The sequence below is a fragment of the Acipenser ruthenus genome, chromosome 29 (genome assembly GCF_902713425.1).
Source record: "Acipenser ruthenus chromosome 29, fAciRut3.2 maternal haplotype, whole genome shotgun sequence".
NCBI lineage: Eukaryota > Metazoa > Chordata > Actinopteri > Acipenseriformes > Acipenseridae > Acipenser > Acipenser ruthenus.
The window spans coordinates 6374247-6394246 of NC_081217.1; the positions used below are offsets into that span (position 1 = coordinate 6374247).

The 20000-nt window shown below is 40.2% G+C and overlaps 2 protein-coding genes across 2 annotated transcripts in view; both read left to right on the forward strand.

The window, feature by feature from the left end:
* The window catches only part of LOC117963961 (XK-related protein 7-like), a 48698-nt gene extending 44250 nt beyond the window's left edge, over positions 1–4448 (forward strand). The window contains exon 3 of the mRNA XM_059004220.1: positions 232–4448. Within this exon, the coding sequence (XP_058860203.1) occupies positions 232–1175 (944 nt within the window). The 3' untranslated portion in view covers positions 1176–4448. The remainder of the gene's footprint in view (positions 1–231) is intronic.
* A 4775-nt stretch (positions 4449–9223) lies between these two features.
* Positions 9224–16187, forward strand: LOC117427844 (cerebral cavernous malformations 2 protein-like). The gene is made up of 10 exons (XM_034046195.3): positions 9224–9654; positions 10983–11150; positions 11359–11442; positions 11859–12042; positions 12500–13083; positions 13300–13435; positions 13689–13752; positions 14557–14716; positions 15064–15202; positions 15705–16187. The coding sequence occupies exons 1-10, from the start codon at positions 9625–9627 to the stop codon at positions 15998–16000; spliced, it is 1845 nt and encodes a 614-aa protein (XP_033902086.2). The 5' UTR covers positions 9224–9624; the 3' UTR covers positions 16001–16187.
* Positions 16188–20000: the final 3813 nt, after the last annotated feature.

Here is a 20000-nt window from a genome sequence, read left to right on the forward strand (position 1 = left end):
ATCCAATGACACGTATTTTGTACTTTTACAGCGTATGGCAGTCTGAAGACAATTCAAGGAGATCTATTTTAATAAAGTCCCAACATAGTATTCTGCGAACGACTAAAAGACATGTCAAAGACACTTTTTGCAACACTAGTATTGATAGTCAGTTAACACAAAGCCAATTTATAAATATTAATAAAAAGGATTGTATATCGATATTATAGTACTGTTATTTCTTTCATGCAGGTCTGTCTGCCTCTGCATCTCTGGTCGCCCTGGCTTGGGTGATCGCCTCCTATCAGAAGGTTCTCCATGACTCCCGCGATGATAAGATGTCCTTGTCATATAAGGCAGTCATCATCCAGATTCTGTGGCACCTCTTCACCATTGGTGCTCGAACCATCGCCTTCGCCCTCTTCGTCTCTGTGTTCCAGCTCTACTTTGGGATCTTCATCGTCACCCACTGGTGCATCATGACCTTCTGGATCATCCAGGGGGAGACGGACTTCTGCATGTCCAAGTGGGAGGAGATCATCTATAACATGGTGGTGGGCATCATCTACATCTTCTGCTGGTTCAATGTCAAGGAGGGGCGGACCCGCTACCGAATGTTCATCTACTATTTCATTACCCTTACCGAAAATGCTGCCTTGACGGTGCTTTGGTATTTGTACCGGGACCCGCAGACCACAGACTTCTACGCCTTAATCATAGTTTGTGTGGTGGTCTGCAGCTTCGCTCTTGGAATGTTCTTCATGTTCATTTACTATTGCCTGCTGCACCCAAATGGACCCATATTTGGGTCCCAGTGGGGCTGTGTGGAGGACGAGGGGCCAGAACCTGCTGCCATTCCCCCAGATGTTGTAACAAGTCCCCCTAGATCTCTACAGAGGACTATGGGTGCGGAAAGGGAACAGGTACCAGGGGACCGGGACAGCTGCATGCCTGTTTTTCAGGTGAGGCCAAGCATCCCACAAACCCCAGTTGCTCGCACTCCACGGACAGAAGGGCCTGTCATTAGGATAGACTTGCCCAGGAAGAAGTATCCAGCTTGGGATGCCCATTTCATTGACCGGAGGCTACGTAAGACTATCTTAGTACTGGAGCACACCTCTCCTGTCACCCCCCGGATACAGTACCGAAGCCTCAGTGCTCCCAAGGAAGTGATGGAGTATGAAACCACAGTGTAGACAAGCTCAGACAAAGTCCAAGGTTGATGTGAGGTAACCTGTCTCTTTGAAAGGCTTTGTGCAGTCAACATTGAGATAGGGTAGGGGGTGGTCACGGAACCCCTGACCTTGCAGCTTAACTTCAGAACCCGGGCTTGCTGAGCACAGCTGCATTTGGAAACCAGATCTTGTGCAAAAGGGGGCAGCTCAAACTCTACTGTTGCGACTGCATCAGTCAGATTTTCATTGGCTCTTTGTGACCACGGCTGTCCGAAGAAATACATAAATGAATAAATAACTCATTTTAAATTGCGTTCGACTGTATTTGATTCGGGGCACGCACAGTTCGATCAGTTGTCATGGTAGCACTGAAATATATTACCTGTGAACATGTTAACGAAAAAGCAAAAGGTTGTACGTTGGTTTGCATCAATATGGTAAAGGATCTCTCATAGGCTAGCAAATGTTTTTAGCAACCTCGTCTCAAGTGGCCATGTCCTGTTTTTATTTTTTTTATTTTTTTTAACTTTTTCAATGTCTGTCTTACTTTTGGTTTGTCTTAGATGAACAATGTGTCATGCCAAGGCCTGAGTTTACAGTTATGGCCAAGTTGTAGTTCAGTAAATTAAGGATTAAACATTATACAAATAATATTATATATATATATATAGATATGCACAAAAAAACTGTTGACTAAATGTATTTAGGAAATTAGCAAAATGGGTGAAGTTGACAGCCTTAAAAACGGTACATAGCTTGTGGATATATTTTAAAGTGAATGGGTAGACTGTCAGAAGCTGTTTGAAACCACTTCTACATTGAGATTGTTAAAGTGAAATGATGCTAAATCTGCAATTTATTGCAATTTCTCATGACTGAAAATGAAATACGTCGAGGCAGACTTCACTTGAGTATCTTTGTAGTCGTGTGCGTTACATATATAGATGTTTGAAATAGGTGGTGTGACTGAGACGTTTAGCATTATGCCATTTCTCACTGTGTTAACCGACTTAAAACAAATCCAAGAAATGATCTTTCACAAACACACTTTACTACATATTCTGCCAACCCACCATTTCCATCTTCACTATTTCTACCATGTGAAAAACCAGCTTACAAGTTTTTGCTAGGTTTTGCTTTGTCTTTCCACATGTAAAGAAGGGTGTGATGTGTAAAGACAATGTAACAGGGAAGTTTGCAAGGGATTTTTGTGAAGCAGCAGTATGTCGAAGAACACAGAGCAGAACACAAATAGAGGACAGTAGCTTTGGGGCAACCACAGAGGACTCAGTATCAATGAGTTAAACATTGGTGCTACAGCTGAGCATATTACAGTTATCACTTAGAAACCACACAGATACAGTGAAGCCTTATTATCACCAGACTGTTGCTTTTCACTGCAAAAAATATAATAACAATAAACTAAAAAAGAGTGTGAGACTGCATCCCTCGGTGTGGATTCAGTAATGTAATCGTGTATTATTTACTGTGTGTTACTGGTGGATGCTGGCAATTGGAAATGCCATGGTCATGGGGTTTATACTGAATTGGTATTCATAAGCCTCAAAGAGAAGGACACATGGTCTGCTGACATGCCAGGATACTATCTATACATTTTTTGGTGCTGAACTTTCCTGGAAGCCGTCAGCCTGCTGATAGATCAGAGGGGGTGAATTTCAAAAGTTGATCGATCAACATTCACCTATTCATTAATCTTTTAGGAAATAAGTACATGAATGTTTTACAAACTGAGAGCACAAATAAAAAATGCAGCAGTTTTCTTCAGATGGTTAAACTTCACAGGAAGTGATGCTCTTCATCCCTTCAAGATGAATTCATTGGTAAACCCAGCTTTTGAAAATCAGACCCCAAGGGTAAGGCAGATGGGCATGGGCCAGTCTTTGCCGCTCTGATTTGCCAATGTGCCTCAAACCTGACCACACAGACTATTCTTTGTGGAAGCAAGAGATTTGATTCTTCTCTGTGCTTATTCAATCTGGGGCTGATTCAGAGGAAGGCTTCCAGCTGTGCCAAAACACGCTGAGCAGTCCAGTGTTTTTTTTTTTTTTTTTTTTTTAAATAAACTATTAAAGACCAGGAAACACTAAACTCATTTCTCCTTAATGCAAAACCAGATTTAAATTTAAATTTCATGACAAAAGGATTAAGGGATCAATTGACAAATAAATACCCATTAACGATACTGTATTTCCGTAAAACAATATAAAGCTGTAATGTAAGGGATCTTAATCTTCAGACTGCATTTGTTACAAGCACACCGGTTGTCTTTACAGTATGTGCTTTGAATATAACCCTTTTCTTTCTGTTTTGACACGACATGAATATTCATCAAACTGCCATCTAGACTATAAAGAAGAGCTCTGCGTTACTGTAACTCACTTCTAGAGATATAACCAGGAGTGCTGAGAATGCAAATGCCTGCTGAGCCAACTCATACGAATAGCTCAGAAAGCCTACACATTGTCATTGATTTATAATTACCTGCTCCCAAGAAACAGTTTGACACAGGTTAAAATACACAGTAAGGATGTGAAAGGGGTCAGCTTCCTAAATACACTCAGATTCGGTAAATCCAGAAGGCAGACTCACAGTTGACAATAGTGTTTGGGGAAAATGAAATTGGAAAGGTGGCCATAAATGTGTTTAAAAAAAAGGGCTCTGCGCTCTATCAAAGCATGTATACTGGAATCACTAAACTCAGGTGTGTTGATTAACACTTCATCATGTTTGTAGCTCTGCAGTATAAACCCCTGCAGAAGATCTCGATTATTTTGATTGTCTCCATTGTGTTTTCCTTTCTTTTCTGTGGCTCGGTTGCTGCTGTAAAACTGGTTTGAATAGGTTTCATTTTTTTTACTCTGTGGCAGATATGCAACCCAGATTTCCAAATTTTATTCTCAGAAGTTGATAGCGGTAAAAAGTGGTAAGGACAAAACAAACCACTGAAGCGAGCCCGTGAACGTGTAGTAAACTTTGTGGTGACCACATAATTATTTGATTTGTGTCATTTAATCAAATTTATAAATGTAAAATAAAATAAATGGTTGTTCCGGGAAACAGTCTCAAAAAAAAAAAAAAAAAAGCATGATTCATAACTTGTTTCCCTGTATCACCTCACAATATGTGTTTTTTTCTATTAAAAAAATGTATCCCTTAAAAAACAAATATGCAATATGTTATTTTTGTTTCTTTGAGTGTTCTTTGCAGCGTCTATGCTGGCGTGACAGATGGAATGAGTTGGTGGTTAGTAGTTCTGTCTGTATGAAACAGGAGCTTGCTACCAAGCCCACACAGTGGGAGGGGCTGACTTCATTTAGCAGCTGCTTAAAGACATGCCAACCTGTCTGGTGGAAATGTCAACTATTTTTATTTTCTTGCGTTCTTCCAATTTATTTATTTACCACATTTTGTTTGATTCCTTGACTAATGCTGTAGTGACAGATCAGTTTGAAACTGCTATGACTGAATGCTGGATGAGACTGTATTAAAAGGCTGGGGGTGAACAGTATGCTGGATACAAACAACAGGTCAAAGCACAGTTCTGCCTCTGGGTAGCAAGCTGCTTAGTGCAGATTCTTTTTGGTTGTTGTTTTCTGATTGAACTAACACAGCGTCCAGCTTTACAACATAAAATGACACATTGCACATGGCCCCTGGAGGCTTACTATACATGCTGTCTGTATTGAGCTGTGTTTGCCAGCCTGGATCCACTGCACATTTTAGGGTGTCTGCAAGATCTCATTCTCAAAATAACATTACATACCGAGGTCTAGTCAATTGATCTAGACAGTGACAGATCTAAATACCACCACTGAGATCATTCAAAACTGAGGACCATGGCTATTAAAACCAAACATATAATGATGCATGTGTATCTCTTTAGTGCATTTGTGTCTGTAACAATATGTTACTTTAGACAATGGGCTGTTTCTTAAGGGTATCAGTTTAACAGAGCTGGTATTCCAGTTCAACATTATAAAGAACAGAAATCACCTGAACAAGATCTCACACTTTGGTGAACTTGGATTCAAAACGATATTATCTAAGGCCTTAATGAAAACAATAATAGTCTATTACTGGACCCCACTCCCACTCCTTACAATAGCTTCCAGCTTGGGGTGTTAAGTGACAGTAGCCATGCTTTTGTCTATCTGTGGTAAGCTTGTAACATTTCTCAGAACTGGGATTGTGTTTTGACTGGAAGCTTGTTCATTATTTGAGAGATGTACCAAAATATTGGAACATTAAATTCTTGAAAAAAAAAAAAAAAAAAATAATTGTTATATGATTCACAATATTAAAATAGAGTGAAAAAAGGATCACTGCTTCTTAGTGGATCGTTGTTCCACTTCTGTTGTAAGTGGCATTTGTATAACTATACTAGCATTATGGAGTTAAGGTTGGCCAAAGTCAACATATTTGCAAAGAAAATCTTGCAGAAAAATGCATAAACACACACTCTTAGAGGGTGTCTTTCTTTATCTTTTTTTTATGTTAAGTTCATTAGTAGCTTAACTTTAACCATGGGGGAGCTAAAAGTTTCTATCCTGTGGTTAACATGGCAACTCAGAAGGTAAAACTAAAAGAAACTCAGATAAAATAAATACAAAAAATAAAAACTTGACAAATGCTTTTGCTAACTCCTGGTCAGTTATATTGGCTGCAACGGTCATTAAGCATCACAATAGAGGAGGTTTTGGCGAGTCCAGGCCTGAGCTGGGAGTCCCAGTCCCTACAGCATTGTGTTTGAATGTAAATATCCTTTAAACGCTCCGGAAGATCTGCTCATTGTGATAGAACAGCCACTTCACAACAACCACTATGTTCTATGAAGGCATTGCAGAGCATTGGCTTTGACTAATCTTTGCCATTTCCATAAGAGCCTATAGGATCAGTCTGCTATAAGGCTGTATATCGGTTAACATCAAAACTAATAAAAAGTGCAGTAGAAATAAGGTAATTTGTATAGCTTTTAATGGAGGCGTTACCATACTGTAATATGTAGTACAGTGTAATAGTGGAACAGTGCAGTGCCACCCACAAGCTTTGCACGCTGCCATAGCATTTTAAATACATGCCTTCAAAATGATGCCCACTACAGTACGTCTGATGAAATTAAGTAAATCAGCACCATGCTTATTTTCAATTAGCTTCACTGTGGGGGCTGTAGCTTCTGAATCAAGGGGCCAAGTTCAGCTCAAACGCAGAACATCAACAGCTTGAGCGGAGTAAGTGAAGCAGCAAACATCCCCTGGTGGCTGTGCGGAGGTGAAGCACTCTGGGTACCTCGTCTGCTCCTGCCAGCTCACAAATGCAGTCAAACAGTGCCCCCTCCTGGATGAAAAAGAAGATGCATGTTCAAAATGACACAACTGGTAGCTGAACAGTTCCTGTTTCTAGCAGTTGTTTTCATTAAAAGGGGTATTATATTTATTTGCAGCCTGCGACTCTCCTGCATGCGTAGCTCATTCTAATCTGACGTTCTGCAGGGGGCTTCTGTGTGCAGGTGGAAAATGACTGTTGAATTTGGAATCTAATTGGCTGAGGCTTGTAATAAACCGACTAAGCAGTTCATTCTCAGCTCAAGATAACTTCCAGCAAACCCATGATTATTAGTTAAGCGTAGTCTCTGCCACTCCTGAGTTTGCTGTCTGATTTTCTGGTGTATTTATTGAAAGCAGCTCTAGTTACACAGCTCCAGTGTGTCTGCACATAGCCATTTTTCATAGATTCTTCCTGACACTATTTGCATAACATGAATAATTGTAAATGTGCCATGTGAATATTCTCTTTTTTTATGTGTATGGATTTGAATTTGCTTTTTAAAGTAATTTTTGTATCTACCTCAGCTATTATTTTTTGTACAGCTTTTGAACCTGTATTTCTGTTGATTTCTTAGTAAAAAAAAACAAAAAAACAGATTAGTGCTGTTGTATAGCCAGTAATTCAAAGATTCATGTGTTATTTTCTACATTGTGTCTTGCTAACGTTCTTTAAAATTTAAAATTTCCTCATTACCAAGCTCTTTCTATCAATTAAACAATAAATGGTCAAACCAAAAAATGCTGATTAATTCAGAAAAAACATTCTGTGCAGTCTTTACATAATGAAGTAGATGAAATCGTATTTCAAAGAACCACAGAAGCACCAACAAGAATTGTACAGCTGAAAGAAAATCAATACAAAGATTCAGGAGATAAAAAAAGAAAGGATCGATTCTCTTTCCTTGGGACACCCATGCAGGTTTCCATGTGTCATTGCTATCGTGTTGAAAGCCTGTTTGTCTCTGTCTGGAGCAAACTGAAACCCAACCAGTTTGAGTTAAGATTGAGAGTCTTCACTCTTCACAACTTGCTCTTTAATTCCCTTCTGAGCATCCAAATGTAAAGGATGTTAATGATGCAGGTTTAACCTCAGCCTCCTCTGCAGCAAGCTTCACACAGAAAGCTAGCAGATATAAATAGGAGATTGGGTGGAGGTTCCAATTAGTTGGATAGGCCAACAAGTCTCTCCTAGAACCTCATACAAGCTTTGATATAACATCCTAAGGCACTTAGGTTGACAGATAAAAAAAAAAACCTACCTATTGCTCGTAATCCATTGCATTGAGCTCTTGCTCATTGAATTGGTCTATAGACTCTATAAGTACCCAATTCAGATAGGTACAAAAGCATGAAGAAAGCAAGGAACTTATAAGATTACAAGACTTGGCAAAGTCTGTTTCTCTCATTATTTATAATGTGTTGCAGTGTTCATCTTGTTTGAAATATGTCACTCGCAGTATTATTCTATTAAGATTAAGTGTTTTGATATTGTTCTAACTATCCAATCTACATTCAGAGAAACATTATTTTGGATATTCCCAAAACACACATTCCCACAGATGTACAGGTACTGTCAATGGAAATAGATATTAATATCCATTTTGGAACAAAACCCATTGTTCTCAGACTTCCACTGATGAACATTCTAGAGTTGATGAAGTAGTTTTACATGTGTGAACAAGGCTCAACAATGCAACATAGCTTGATAAAAAAAATAATTTAATACCGTACACTTATTGTATAAATAACTGCCGCATTAACTCTGACCACAAGAGAGAGCAAACACCTCACAAAAGTTAAAGAAGTATACAATGAAATTGCCTTTAGTAGGCAGGAAGTAGGCTACTGCATCAAAATAAAACCGTTATATAGAAATTGATTTATTTACAAGAATAAATAAAGTACTTTTACAGATCAAAGATATGCAATAGCAGTACTGTCTTGTAGATAAGAAACACGTTTTATTTTAACATTGTTTTTTATGAAACAATATACCACATTTCTGCATGTTTAGATTATTAATAATAATAATAATAATAATAATAATAATAATAATAATAATAATAATAATAATAATAATAATAATAATAATAATAACAACAATTTGTTGGTGTATTTCAACTTTGAACTCCAGTTAACATCACAAAGAAAATACGAAACATCTGTTACAACTGTCAGCCTCTGCTTAAGGGAAGAAAAAGATCTTACTGAAGCTGTGCTGGCTGGTGTTTGGGTTCCTTAATTGCAACCTAAATGTGTTTCTGCATACCAAACACTATCTGATTGATCAAAACAGGTCAATAGAGCTCTGTAACTTGGAGTGGAAACAAATACAGGCTACTGTTTAAATTTGTATAAAGCCCCTTTTAGATCTAACTTGTATTTTAATTCCCTCATGTTATCAGTCTAGGATAAAGAAAGCTATCATGCTTTACTTTCACACAGTCTTTCACTCTTACACTTCCTAGTTTTTTTGTATACACCTTATCAGATTGTTTTGGGTGAAAGCATGTCAGTCACAGTTAATGAAAAGAAAGCATTAAAGGTGGAATTACCTAGGAAGCGCAAACTACAGGAAAATAAGGCATGCAAACACTGTCATCTAGTGCGGTATTAGATTTGTTTTAATAATAATGGAGTGTTTGTTTTTTTCAAAACTACACAGGAGACCTACAGGACATAGCGTATGTAAGTGCATGACAGCTAAGATTTATAAAATGATTTCATAAAGCTATACAAGATGGACAATAAAGGAATAATAAAGCACAAAACCAAATGTTTAGGATACAGTGAGATATGAGCAATTGTGAGTAGAGGCTGATAAAGATTACTGTGCTCTCACATTTGCTCTCACTATACTATATGCTCCAGTGCAGTCCGGCTACAGCCCTACTGTGTTATTGTGTTGTTTGAAAAACAAGCTGCTTCACGTGAGTCCTTATCAGTCCCAGGACAGCAGAGGCTGTACCGAGTTTGCATCAGGATTTCTGGTGGAGTTTCCTCTAGCACAGGAAAACAAGGTTCCCTTAATGGGACAGCAGCCTCCAGACCCACAGGCACACACCACAATATCCCACACAACTCAAGAAAGATTCCCAGCGCTTGGATCAAGGTGAGAAGAAGGAATGGAACATGAGACCAAGAAGGGGAAAAGAGTGAGTCTTTTTTGCCTTCTTGTTTTTTCTTGCTATGCTATGAAGGCATTAACACCAGTAACAGTAAGACACTGTTTGCGAGTAGAAATGAAAGGCGTAAACTGGAGACAGGAACTCTAATTGAACCCACCCTCTAGTTTCCTTGTTTTCCTTGGGGGGAATCTCGGAAGAGATTTGAGCGTTTTAACTTGTTTTAAGTCTTTAATGCGTTAAATCTACACTTTGGACTTCAATGTTCTTTATTTTATTGTAAACGTATGCATGAATATTATTAGCGTTTGTGGTAGTCGCCCTTTTAAGTTGCTCCATTGTTACAATGAAAAAACTATGAACCAAACCTTACATGCAGTACATTTTATGGATTGTAACAGGTTGTGTCTATACAAAACAACACTGATGAATGCTGTTAGGTCTCACATAACAATGTTCTTTGTTCCATTGTTAAGCATCGTGGTTGTGGCTGAACAGTTGTGGAAATGGATGGATATCTCAGCATTAAAATGGCTGAGTTTTATAACTTCCCTCACCGTAAAACTGTCTTCGAAAATACATTTCAAATCGTAAAATGAAGACTGACACCTAAGTATTCCTCCAGGCTTCTTTACATTTTTGGAGAAAAAGGCCCTTTGATGTTTGTTTTGTTGAGTAATTACATCAATAATGAATGTATTAATGCATTGGTTATTAGTAACAGTACATTTTCTGATTTAGTTGTTTTGCTGTTGCACAGAAAGTACATGATTATTATAACTTTGTAAATGATTGGTTTGTATTACTGTGATGATTTGAGCCATTTTCTATTATGGTACTGTTTGCTTTATTACAGTACTTCTCAGCAACACCAGTCTTGAATAGAAGGATTTGTTTTGTTATAATTTGAAAGTTGCCTGGAGTCCACTGCGTGATCGTTTTCTGAGTTGAATTATCTAAAAAAAATAATTTGAAAGGAAAATTACAACTCTTTTACTTGGCCAATGGGTAATTCATAACTGATGGTTCTTTCTGTACACTTTTAATACATACCCAAAGCATAATTATGCGTCACATGCTCTCTCTAAATATTAAAAGTGTTTAAAACATGTGTGGATTTGTTTACTGTGGTATCCTTGACGAATCCAGTTTTCAGTTGAGTTGTAGCTCAAAAAAATAAGTTTTTTAATCTACACTCATGTATGCAAACATTACAGAAAATCCACTCCTTCATTACCTAAGGACATAAGCTAACAGACTTGTGAGGCAGTGTGTTGAAGAACAGATTCAGTTTGTGAAATGAACTGGTGCAGCTTCCAGGGCTGGTTCTAATCTGTATTATTTTATTATTTTTGCAGGGTTTTGTTTCTCCCATTAAACGTCTGGTTTTTCCCAAAGCTGCGCGCAAGCAGGCGGACAGGAACAGCTTATACAGGAGACCCCTTCACTCTGTCCCCTTGTACCCCCCTGACTACCTCATCGACCCTGAGAGGCTCCTCCATGACTACGTCGAGAAGGAGGTCAAAGTAAGGTTGTCCTCATCACCCAACACCAGGGGCACCCCTAAAATGTGACTTACCAAACCCAAACATTCCATTGTCACAGGAAATAATGTCCACTAGGAGCTAAGCTGAGACCACTAAACTCCCTTAACGCTTGTCACCTGAGTGAAAGGCATGAATCACATGCTGCTCCACCTAGCTCCCTCAACAAATCTATGTTTTCTTCATTAAGTTTTTAGGTCATTTAACCTGGGTGTCGTGCTCATTAAATCCATCCAGCAGAGATGAACTCCTTCAGCTTCTCGACACAGCAAGGGTAGGTAGAGATCGATTTCTGCGTGTAACAGACAGACATGGGTTGCTTTAGATTAGGGGTGGCCAACCATAGTCCTGGAGAGACACAATCCTGTCAGTTCAATGACTAAAGACCTGAACATCATTTTTGTGTTGACAAATTAAGAAAATAATTGGTTCAATTAAGTATTTGAGAATTTGAGAGGTTGAATGAAAACCACAAGACCTTGCGACTGTCCAGGACCAGGGTTGGCCTCCCCTGCATTAGATCTTACTTTGAAGGTTATTTTTCAATATGTATTCTTCAATTTAAAAGGAGGTGCAACACTATTAACCAGCCCTCAGTTGCCTGTTGGTCCATGCTTTCTTTGCAGACACAGTGACAGCCTTTCCAGCCAAGAGTTTAGATTTAAAACTGTGGTCCTCCTGGGTTTGTAGAAACTGAAAGAGCTGCCCTTGAAGACGACCCCCGAGCAGGACAGTATCCTGAGCCTGTCAGCCCGCTGCCTGCTCCTCACCTGGAGAGACAACGAGGAGCTCATCCTGAGAATCCCCACCCACGAGATCGCTGCTGCCTCCTATCTGCAGGATGATGCACTGCACCTCCTCATTCTCAAAACAGGTAGTGCTACCTTCTGTTCAAAGCACTAGAGAAGCTTTTTTTTAATTATTAAATGAGTGGTACTGAGGATAGGGAAGACACCAGCACAGCAAAGAATATGTGAATCTTTGCACCCTCTATGACAGACCGCCACATCTCAGAAAAATATAATTTTATAGAACAGTGTTTCTAAAGTTCCTTTTGTTAGATAAAATACTTGAAAATGTTGTCATTTTTCCAATTCGCTCATGTGTTGCCCTTTGCTTTGAATGGTAATTTTTCCAAAGGTGGCAAGTTCTGGGGGTACGATATAGCAAACTTGGAGAAAGTAAAAAAAGAGGCGGCAATGACATTTTAACAGTGTTTGAGAGTGTGCCGTATATTTTAGGCTTACCAGTGCTTTTGTAGAATGGAAGTGAATTGAGTATATCTTTAATTCAAACCATTCAGCTGAAAATTGTGTTCCAATATATTCCAGGTCTGGGGGTTGACCTAGTACCAGCAGGGGGCAGTCTGGAGCGGAGGCACCCTAGTGGGAGCTTGGAGAAGAAACAGGGCAGCATTGAGGGACGGAGGCAGACGGTAAGCATTATGGACCGCCGGCCAGCAGGGGGCACTATGGAACGCAGGCACACCATCTGCAGCCTGGACTGGAAAATGTCCGGCCTTCACGAGCAGAAGCAGACAGGGGGGAGCTTGGAGAGGAAACATCCAGGGGGCAGTCTGGAGCTCAAGCAAGTGGGAGGCAGCTGGGAGAGGAGGCCGACCCGGAAGACTGGCGGGAGACCCGTCAGCGGGAGTTGGGAAAGGAGGCAAACAGCCAGCGTTGGGGGAAGCTGGGAGAGGAGGAATACTGGAAAGCCCGGGGGTAGCTGGGAAAGGAAGCACACATACGGGGGAAGCTGGGAACGGAGACAGGCTTACAGTGGGAGCTGGGAACGAGGCAAGTCATACGGCAGTTGGGAGAGAAGGAACACCGGCATCAACCCACTAGACCCCCAGAAGCCCACCCCCAGCCCAGACGCATACTGTAACTTAATTATCCTGGCGGTGGCCAACAAGGTGAGTGTGAACACCTTCCAGACCAACTGCATGCTATCTGAGTTTCTGTCCAGCAAAGCCAAGTCACAGCACCGTATCCGCGCACAATGAGGCAATACACTGGCACGCCTGCGTTGCGGCCACAGATCTGGACTGATTAGACCCAGCCTGAGACTCTGATTGGAAGGTTTCAGCCTTTTGTTTGTCAGCACTGAGTCTTATTGTTCTTGCTTTCAGGATGCGGCAGAAGAGTACTGCGCTCTGATCTGCCAAGTGTTTCAGATCATCTACGGTGATCAGACGATTGAGTGTGTCGACCGGGCTGGATATCACTACACCTCCACACCTGACCGGCGCTGGCTCCTGCAGAGGAGTACGTTTGCAGTCTATCGGCTGGTTTCACAGACCCTGATCAGCACTAGCCTGGACTGCCTAATGTAACCTTAGGTAAGGTAGTCCATAATCAGTGCTAATCAGAGTCTGTGAAACCAGGCATATATGTCTTTAGGATGATACAGAGGAAGGCCAATTTTATGAAAAAAAAACAGGATTTAACATTTCTTTTGACACAGATAAAATGCAGTACGTCTTTTTTCTTGTATCAGTCCTTTTCTTGTTTTTCCCAGGTGACAGCCGGCTGACAGATATGACATACAGCTATGATGCAGATTTCAGCTGCTGCAGCTCTTTGTGAGTGAAGCGTTTTAGTTTCTGCTGTTCCATGGAAAATGCTTGCATTGTGTTATGGGGCACACAGTAGTCCCAATCAGGAGTGTTTGAGGTCTTAGGATCCCTGACCCTTGCCAGTCAGGCTGTCAGACGAGAGTCATTTCACAGCAGAGCCACTTGTCACTGTGGGGTCTCGGCTACAAAATGTCTTGTTTAAACAGCTCTGTCTCCAAGGTGTGACCCTTGTCCTGACACTGGAGAATCTGTCATCTTCTTTTTTTCTGAATTAATGCTTCTGAACCATGCTTGATTGACAGCAAGAGAACTGAAGTCATCAATATATCCTGTCCCTGTACCGTAGGGTAGTGTAAATAAAATCCCCAGCATTCTGGAACTGTCATAGACAGCCTCTGGTAACTGATATTAATTGAATTGAAAATCCTCAGTTTAAATTTTTGGAAAGCTTACTGTTTTTAGTGCCACCTGTTTTATACATGTATGATCTAAAACTTGTCTTTATGGTTGCCTGAACTATGCAGCTTCCTGACATTAACACCCAGTATGCCCCAGGAAGGATATTGACTATCGATACACGTGAACGGCAGTGCAAATTTGAATATGCAGCCACAGTTGTTCGGCATTAGCACACACGCTGAGCAAGATTCTCAAAGCTATGTACTCCAAATCAACATTAGCATGATTTTTTTTTCAGCCAGGAAGAATGAACCCAAAATAAATAACCCTTTACTGTAGGACTTGCAAATAGCTTTGAAGAATCTACTGCAGCCCCCGTGTGTGAAGTGGTCTTGTGTTCTATCCCTTTAGCAATGGTTCCCAGGAGACATTTGACCCATACTACAGTGAGAACTACAGTGACAGCTCATCGCTGTCGTTCAGGGAGTCCCGGCACAGTCTGGCCACTCTGTGCAGTGAGAGTGACCACAGCAATGCGGGAGTCGAGCTTCTACAGGAATACATGATAACTGTGAGTATACAAAACATATACTATCATAGAGAGAGAATATCTGACCTTCAGTGGGTGGACATTAGCTTGAATCTTACACACCATTTACAATATATTTTAGAACATATACAATACACCTTTTATTGTTCATACTGTCCACTGATGAAGGCCCTAGCTGAAGCATGTGTCTACCTGACTCCAAAGTGTATGGTACATGTAAAAACAAAAAAATTCAATTTACACTATTTTATTTTGTAAAATGAAAATCAAACTGTCAGTGATACATTACAAAGCTACTGCTGTTTATCGGTCCATTAAAAAAGTGAATCCTGTGTATGTGTTCTTCATTTAAATGCCTGTGTTGTTAGCTGAGAAGCAAGCTTTCCCCGTTAGAGATCCAGCACTTTGCCCTTCTGCTGCGAGAATACAGAATGGGAGCCCCTATCGAGCAGTACTGCTCTGACCTCCTTCAACTGTATGGAGAGAAAAGGAAATTCCTTCTGTTAGGTAAGGGGATTAGTTGTTTCAGTGTTATTGATTTTTCAGGCCCTGGCTTCTGGCATTGATGTCAACAGCTGACAAGCTGACATACAGAGGGCTACTGTGTAAAGTTTACACCAAGAAAAATAAACTGCTATTAAAGTGAAAAAACAAGGTGTACATTTTGCAAAACAGCAAAGCTGCCTCTGCCTAATTTCTTTGCGACTCCTAAAGTAGGAGGAAAGCAAAGTCGAGATTTCATACCGGTAAACAGGTTCACTAAAAAAATAAAAACCATGTTGAGCTTTCTGGGATAATTCATTACTGTCAAAATAACTTTCTTTTCAAAAAAATTGAAACAGAGTACGTTCTGGGTTTTTTTTTTCTTCTCTGTTTTTCTGTTAAGCCACATTTTTATGTAAGTTTACAGAACATATTATTTACTAAATCACTTCCAGAATGTATGGTTATTCAGTGGACATTTCTCAGCTTTGACCCAGTGAGCTCTTCATGTGTTCCCGTGCGGTAGGAATGAGACCCTTCATCCCAGATAATGACGTGGGCGTGTTTGAAAGTTTCCTGGAGAGCATTGGAATCCGAGAGGGTGGGATCCTGACAGACAGCTTCGGGAGGATCAAGCGCAGCATGAGCAACACGTCGGCCTCCGCAGTGCGCAGCTACGACAGCTGGTCACTCCACTCAGAGTCCGAGAACTTCAACAGGATGATCACCGACATCACACACGACATCGAGGCTCTGGGCTGCGAGGACATCGAGGACATCGAGGTCATCGAGGTCATCGAGGAAGAGGATCATTACTTGTGACTTGAGAAGAGCTCTTCAGCAAGTGACACACTACATACAGGACTTCCTATATCCTGCCGCAATAAAGCTGGGGATTCTGGGACTACAGTGTCTCAACTCAATATGTCTGTCAATCTTGCCTGTTAACGTTGATAAAAAAAAAAAAAAATCCTTCAGACATACAAATGTATTTATTTAGATAGAACCCTCGAGGTATACATCTCATTTCCAAAGGGGTCCTGGCAGGAGAAGAATAACATTATAAAATCAATGGCCAAAGTAATCATTCAACACTTAACACAATCATAAAAACAGTCATACAAAATAAAACACCTACAAAATAGAACAAAAAATAGAACAATTCCAATTTGCATTGCAATATGCGATTGTAAAACAGGAGGCACTGCAGCACATGCTGCTCCATGTTCCTGGCAGTTTTTGAGTGAGTGACCTTCCTTGGGGCGAGGTGAACCCAACAGCAGCCCATTAGGCTGGGTTGTGTGGATTTGCAGTGCATGCTCAGCAGTACCTGGAGGGGTCATGTGTACTCTCTAACCTCTGAGGCTGTTTCTACTCAGCAATGAAACGGCTGCTTTGCTGTTACTCAGGGAGCTAAACTACTGTATGTCAGCCATTTGAAATGAACACACACTCCAGGCTGAACTGCATAAACATTATCATTTTTTTCCCTTTTTTTTTAATAAACGTCGCCTTTGTCCTTAAACAATTTGTGCGAGTCTTCCACCTGTCCTGTAAGATAAGTTGCCTTCAGAATATATACAGTCAATTGCACTTGTTTAGACCTGTTTACACCCAGAAAATTGTCCAATTTGAAATGAATCCAACAGGTTTATGTGAATGCTGTTTAAAGCATCCAATTCATTTACTTTCCCACCTGTATTCATGTGGGTGTTATCAAGCCCTTCGCAAACACCTGACTCTCATAACACCTTCATTATAGACATGCTGTAGAAAACAATGCCGTAGAAATCTCATAATACTCACACTATTGTAAACAAAGCAATACCTGAATCATAAAGCAGACTCTTGCTGTGCTGTATCTGGTCCCAGTGGTGAAATGAAGGCTAGTCTAAAGGTATGTTAATCAAAGAGCCCTTTTAAACTATGCCACGCCCAGTGTTACTACAGGACAAGAAGCTGAGATAAAGGAATACTTTGTATTATCTGCAGTATTAATCTCCTATTATTTCCTATATTTTATTTCTTACCTGTTATGTATGATTCTCGACTGCTGTCTATGCTCCGATCATTTGCCATACCCTTTACTATTCAAGAAAAAACTACTTCTGAAAAGACTGGACTTTGCAGTGTGGTCTCGTTTTATTTGTGTATTCATCAAACCCAAACAACTTTTATGTGGATCTGCCAAGACCCACATTCATCACAACCAGTACATTTTACTGTAGAACCTTCTTCTTTTCCAGTCACGTCACATCGGCACAGCACTGGGAGTGCATTCGTGTTCTGAATTCATTAGCAGAAAAGACACTTAGGGAGAAAATGGTCAAGAGGAAATAGTAACCTGGCAACCCAGCGAGACAGGTTCAGTGGAGAGCCCATGTGCCCCATTATGTCCTAATGCAGTACTTTACTACAAGGCAAGCAGCTTGTCAAATATTAACAGGAGAGCACAGCAGCATACAAAAGGTTTGGGATTCTAGCTGAGTGAAGCAAGCAAGTAGTTGCATGTCCTTCTTATAGTCCTCTCTGTAACTTCCTCTACCTACTGTACCGAAAAGTAAAACCATCGTTTTTGAAAAACTGGGAGGCAGCTTTACCAAAAATAATAATATAAAGCTACCAGTATATATCTAGCAGTTGTCAAAATTCTTTAAAAAAAACTTGGTGTAAAGACACCAAAGCAAACACATGGTAGAAGAGAAGAAGGAGAATCAAACCACTCCTAAACATCAAGGTTGTTATGTAGCATGAGATTGCCCTCTTCCCTCCATATCTTGACAGTTTAGTATGGTATAGCAAGCGACAGTAAAACATTGTTAAAGTGTGGTGAAACACCTAGAGGTGTGCTCAGCCAGGGGAAGAATCCATAGAATGCACAGGAAACATGACCGGAAACTTTTACACTGTATGGGTGTTCGCATGAGAAAAGACCTTTATCTACCCTTGATTTACCCTTTTAACAAGGACATGTAATTGTAAAGAAAAAGCTTACTCAGATGTCAAGTATTACTTAATGTTTTCATTTATATTTTAAGAATATGTTCGTGGATCGGTCTTATCTAACTTTTCATTGCTCTTTTGTAATTGCTATGTTACAAATAAAGTGGGTTTAGTGTATACAAAAAAACAAAAAAAAGAAAACATGTTTTTGGAGTTGGTGATTTGTAAGGATCAGCTTTATAGATAGGTACTACCTGGTGGTGCAGTACTTGAGGATTGCAAATTTAGTAACAGCTGCTACTATATATATATATATATATATATATATATATATATATATATATATATATATATATATATATATATATATATATATATAATTTATTTCTTAGCAGACGCCCTTATCCAGGGCAACTTACAATTGTTACAAGATATCACATTATTTACATACAATTACATAATTTTTTTACACATTATTTTTACATACAATTACCCATTTATACAGTTGGGTTTTTACTGGAGCAATCTAGGTAAAGTACCTTGCTCAAGGGTACAGCAGCAGTGTCCCCCACCTGGGATTGAACCCATGACCCTCCGGTCAAGAGTCCAGAGCCCTAACCACTACTCCACACTGCTGCCCTATACATATATATACAACACCCCTTTGCATCTTTTAAAAAATATTTAGTTTCTCCATGGTATACTATTCGTACATTAAAAGTGAAACATTACACTATGTAACACAATTTTTGTTCCTGGGTAGTAAGTGTTATTTCCTAATTGCTTATGCCTCAAAAGTATAGAAAATGGCTATTATTCCCCACAAACTTTGCTTTTGTGACCAGGACAGTGATATTTTGAAATTTACCTATTTCCAATGAGAAAACGGGCGAATTTGTGTCTTTCGTTCACATAAAGTCAGAAAAAAACAACATATGAATCCAAATTAACATGTATTTATACTAAAGTAATACAAAAATGACTACAAAAGATTTAGAAGTGAGTAGTTTTTCGAGATTTACGATTATACTGTAAATCACTTTCATGAATCAGCCCCCAAATGTAGTCTCCCATCATGTTCTCGTTATACTGTCCTTGGTAGCGGTGTTCAAAGTCCAGTATATCCTGGTGGAAGCGCTCGCCTTGCTCCTCCGAGTACGCTCCCATGTTCTCCTTGAATTTATCAGGATGAGCATCAAGGATATGGACTTTGAGGGACATCCTACAGCCCATTGTGCCGTAGTTCTTCACCAGAGTCTCAACCAGCTCCACATAGTTTTCGGCCTTGTGATTGCCCAGGAAGCCCCGAACCACTGCGACAAAGCTGTTCCAAGCCGCTTTCTCCTTACTAGTGAGCTTCTTGGGGAATTCATTGCACTCCAGGATCTTCTTTATCTGTGGTCCGACGAAGACACCGGCTTTGACCTTTGCCTCAGACAGCTTAGGGAAGAAGTCTTGAAGGTACTTGAAGGCTGCTGACTCCTTATCTAGAGCTCTGACAAATTGTTTCATAAGGCCCAATTTGATGTGCAGTGGTGGGATCAGCACCTTCCGGGGGTCCACCAGTGGCTCCCACTTGACGTTGTTCCTCCCCACAGAGAACTCAGTCCGCTGTGGCCAGTCCCGCCTGTGGTACTGCGCCTTGGCGTCCCTGCTGTCCCAAAGGCAAAGATAGCAGGGAAACTTGGTAAAACCGCCTTGGAGACCCATCAGGAATGCCACCATTTTGAAGTCTCCTATGACCTTAATGCCATCTCAGAAAAATGCAGATATGTATCCACTTAGGCAGCTGGAACTAAACTGAACTGGTGGGCTTAAGGCCCCTGTATTTATACTACTATTTATATTACTGGAAAGTTCTAGAAAGTTCTAGAAGTTA

Bases quoted from the DNA above. Each gene is read 5' to 3' on its own strand.
- LOC117427844 (XM_034046195.3), top strand. From the start codon at position 9,625: ATGGAACATGAGACCAAGAAGGGGAAAAGA. The intron at 12,043-12,499 runs GTAGTGCTACCT...AATATATTCCAG, and splicing joins CCTCCTCATTCTCAAAACAG to GTCTGGGGGTTGACCTAGTA. The intron at 13,084-13,299 runs GTGAGTGTGAAC...TCTTGCTTTCAG, and splicing joins TCCTGGCGGTGGCCAACAAG to GATGCGGCAGAAGAGTACTG.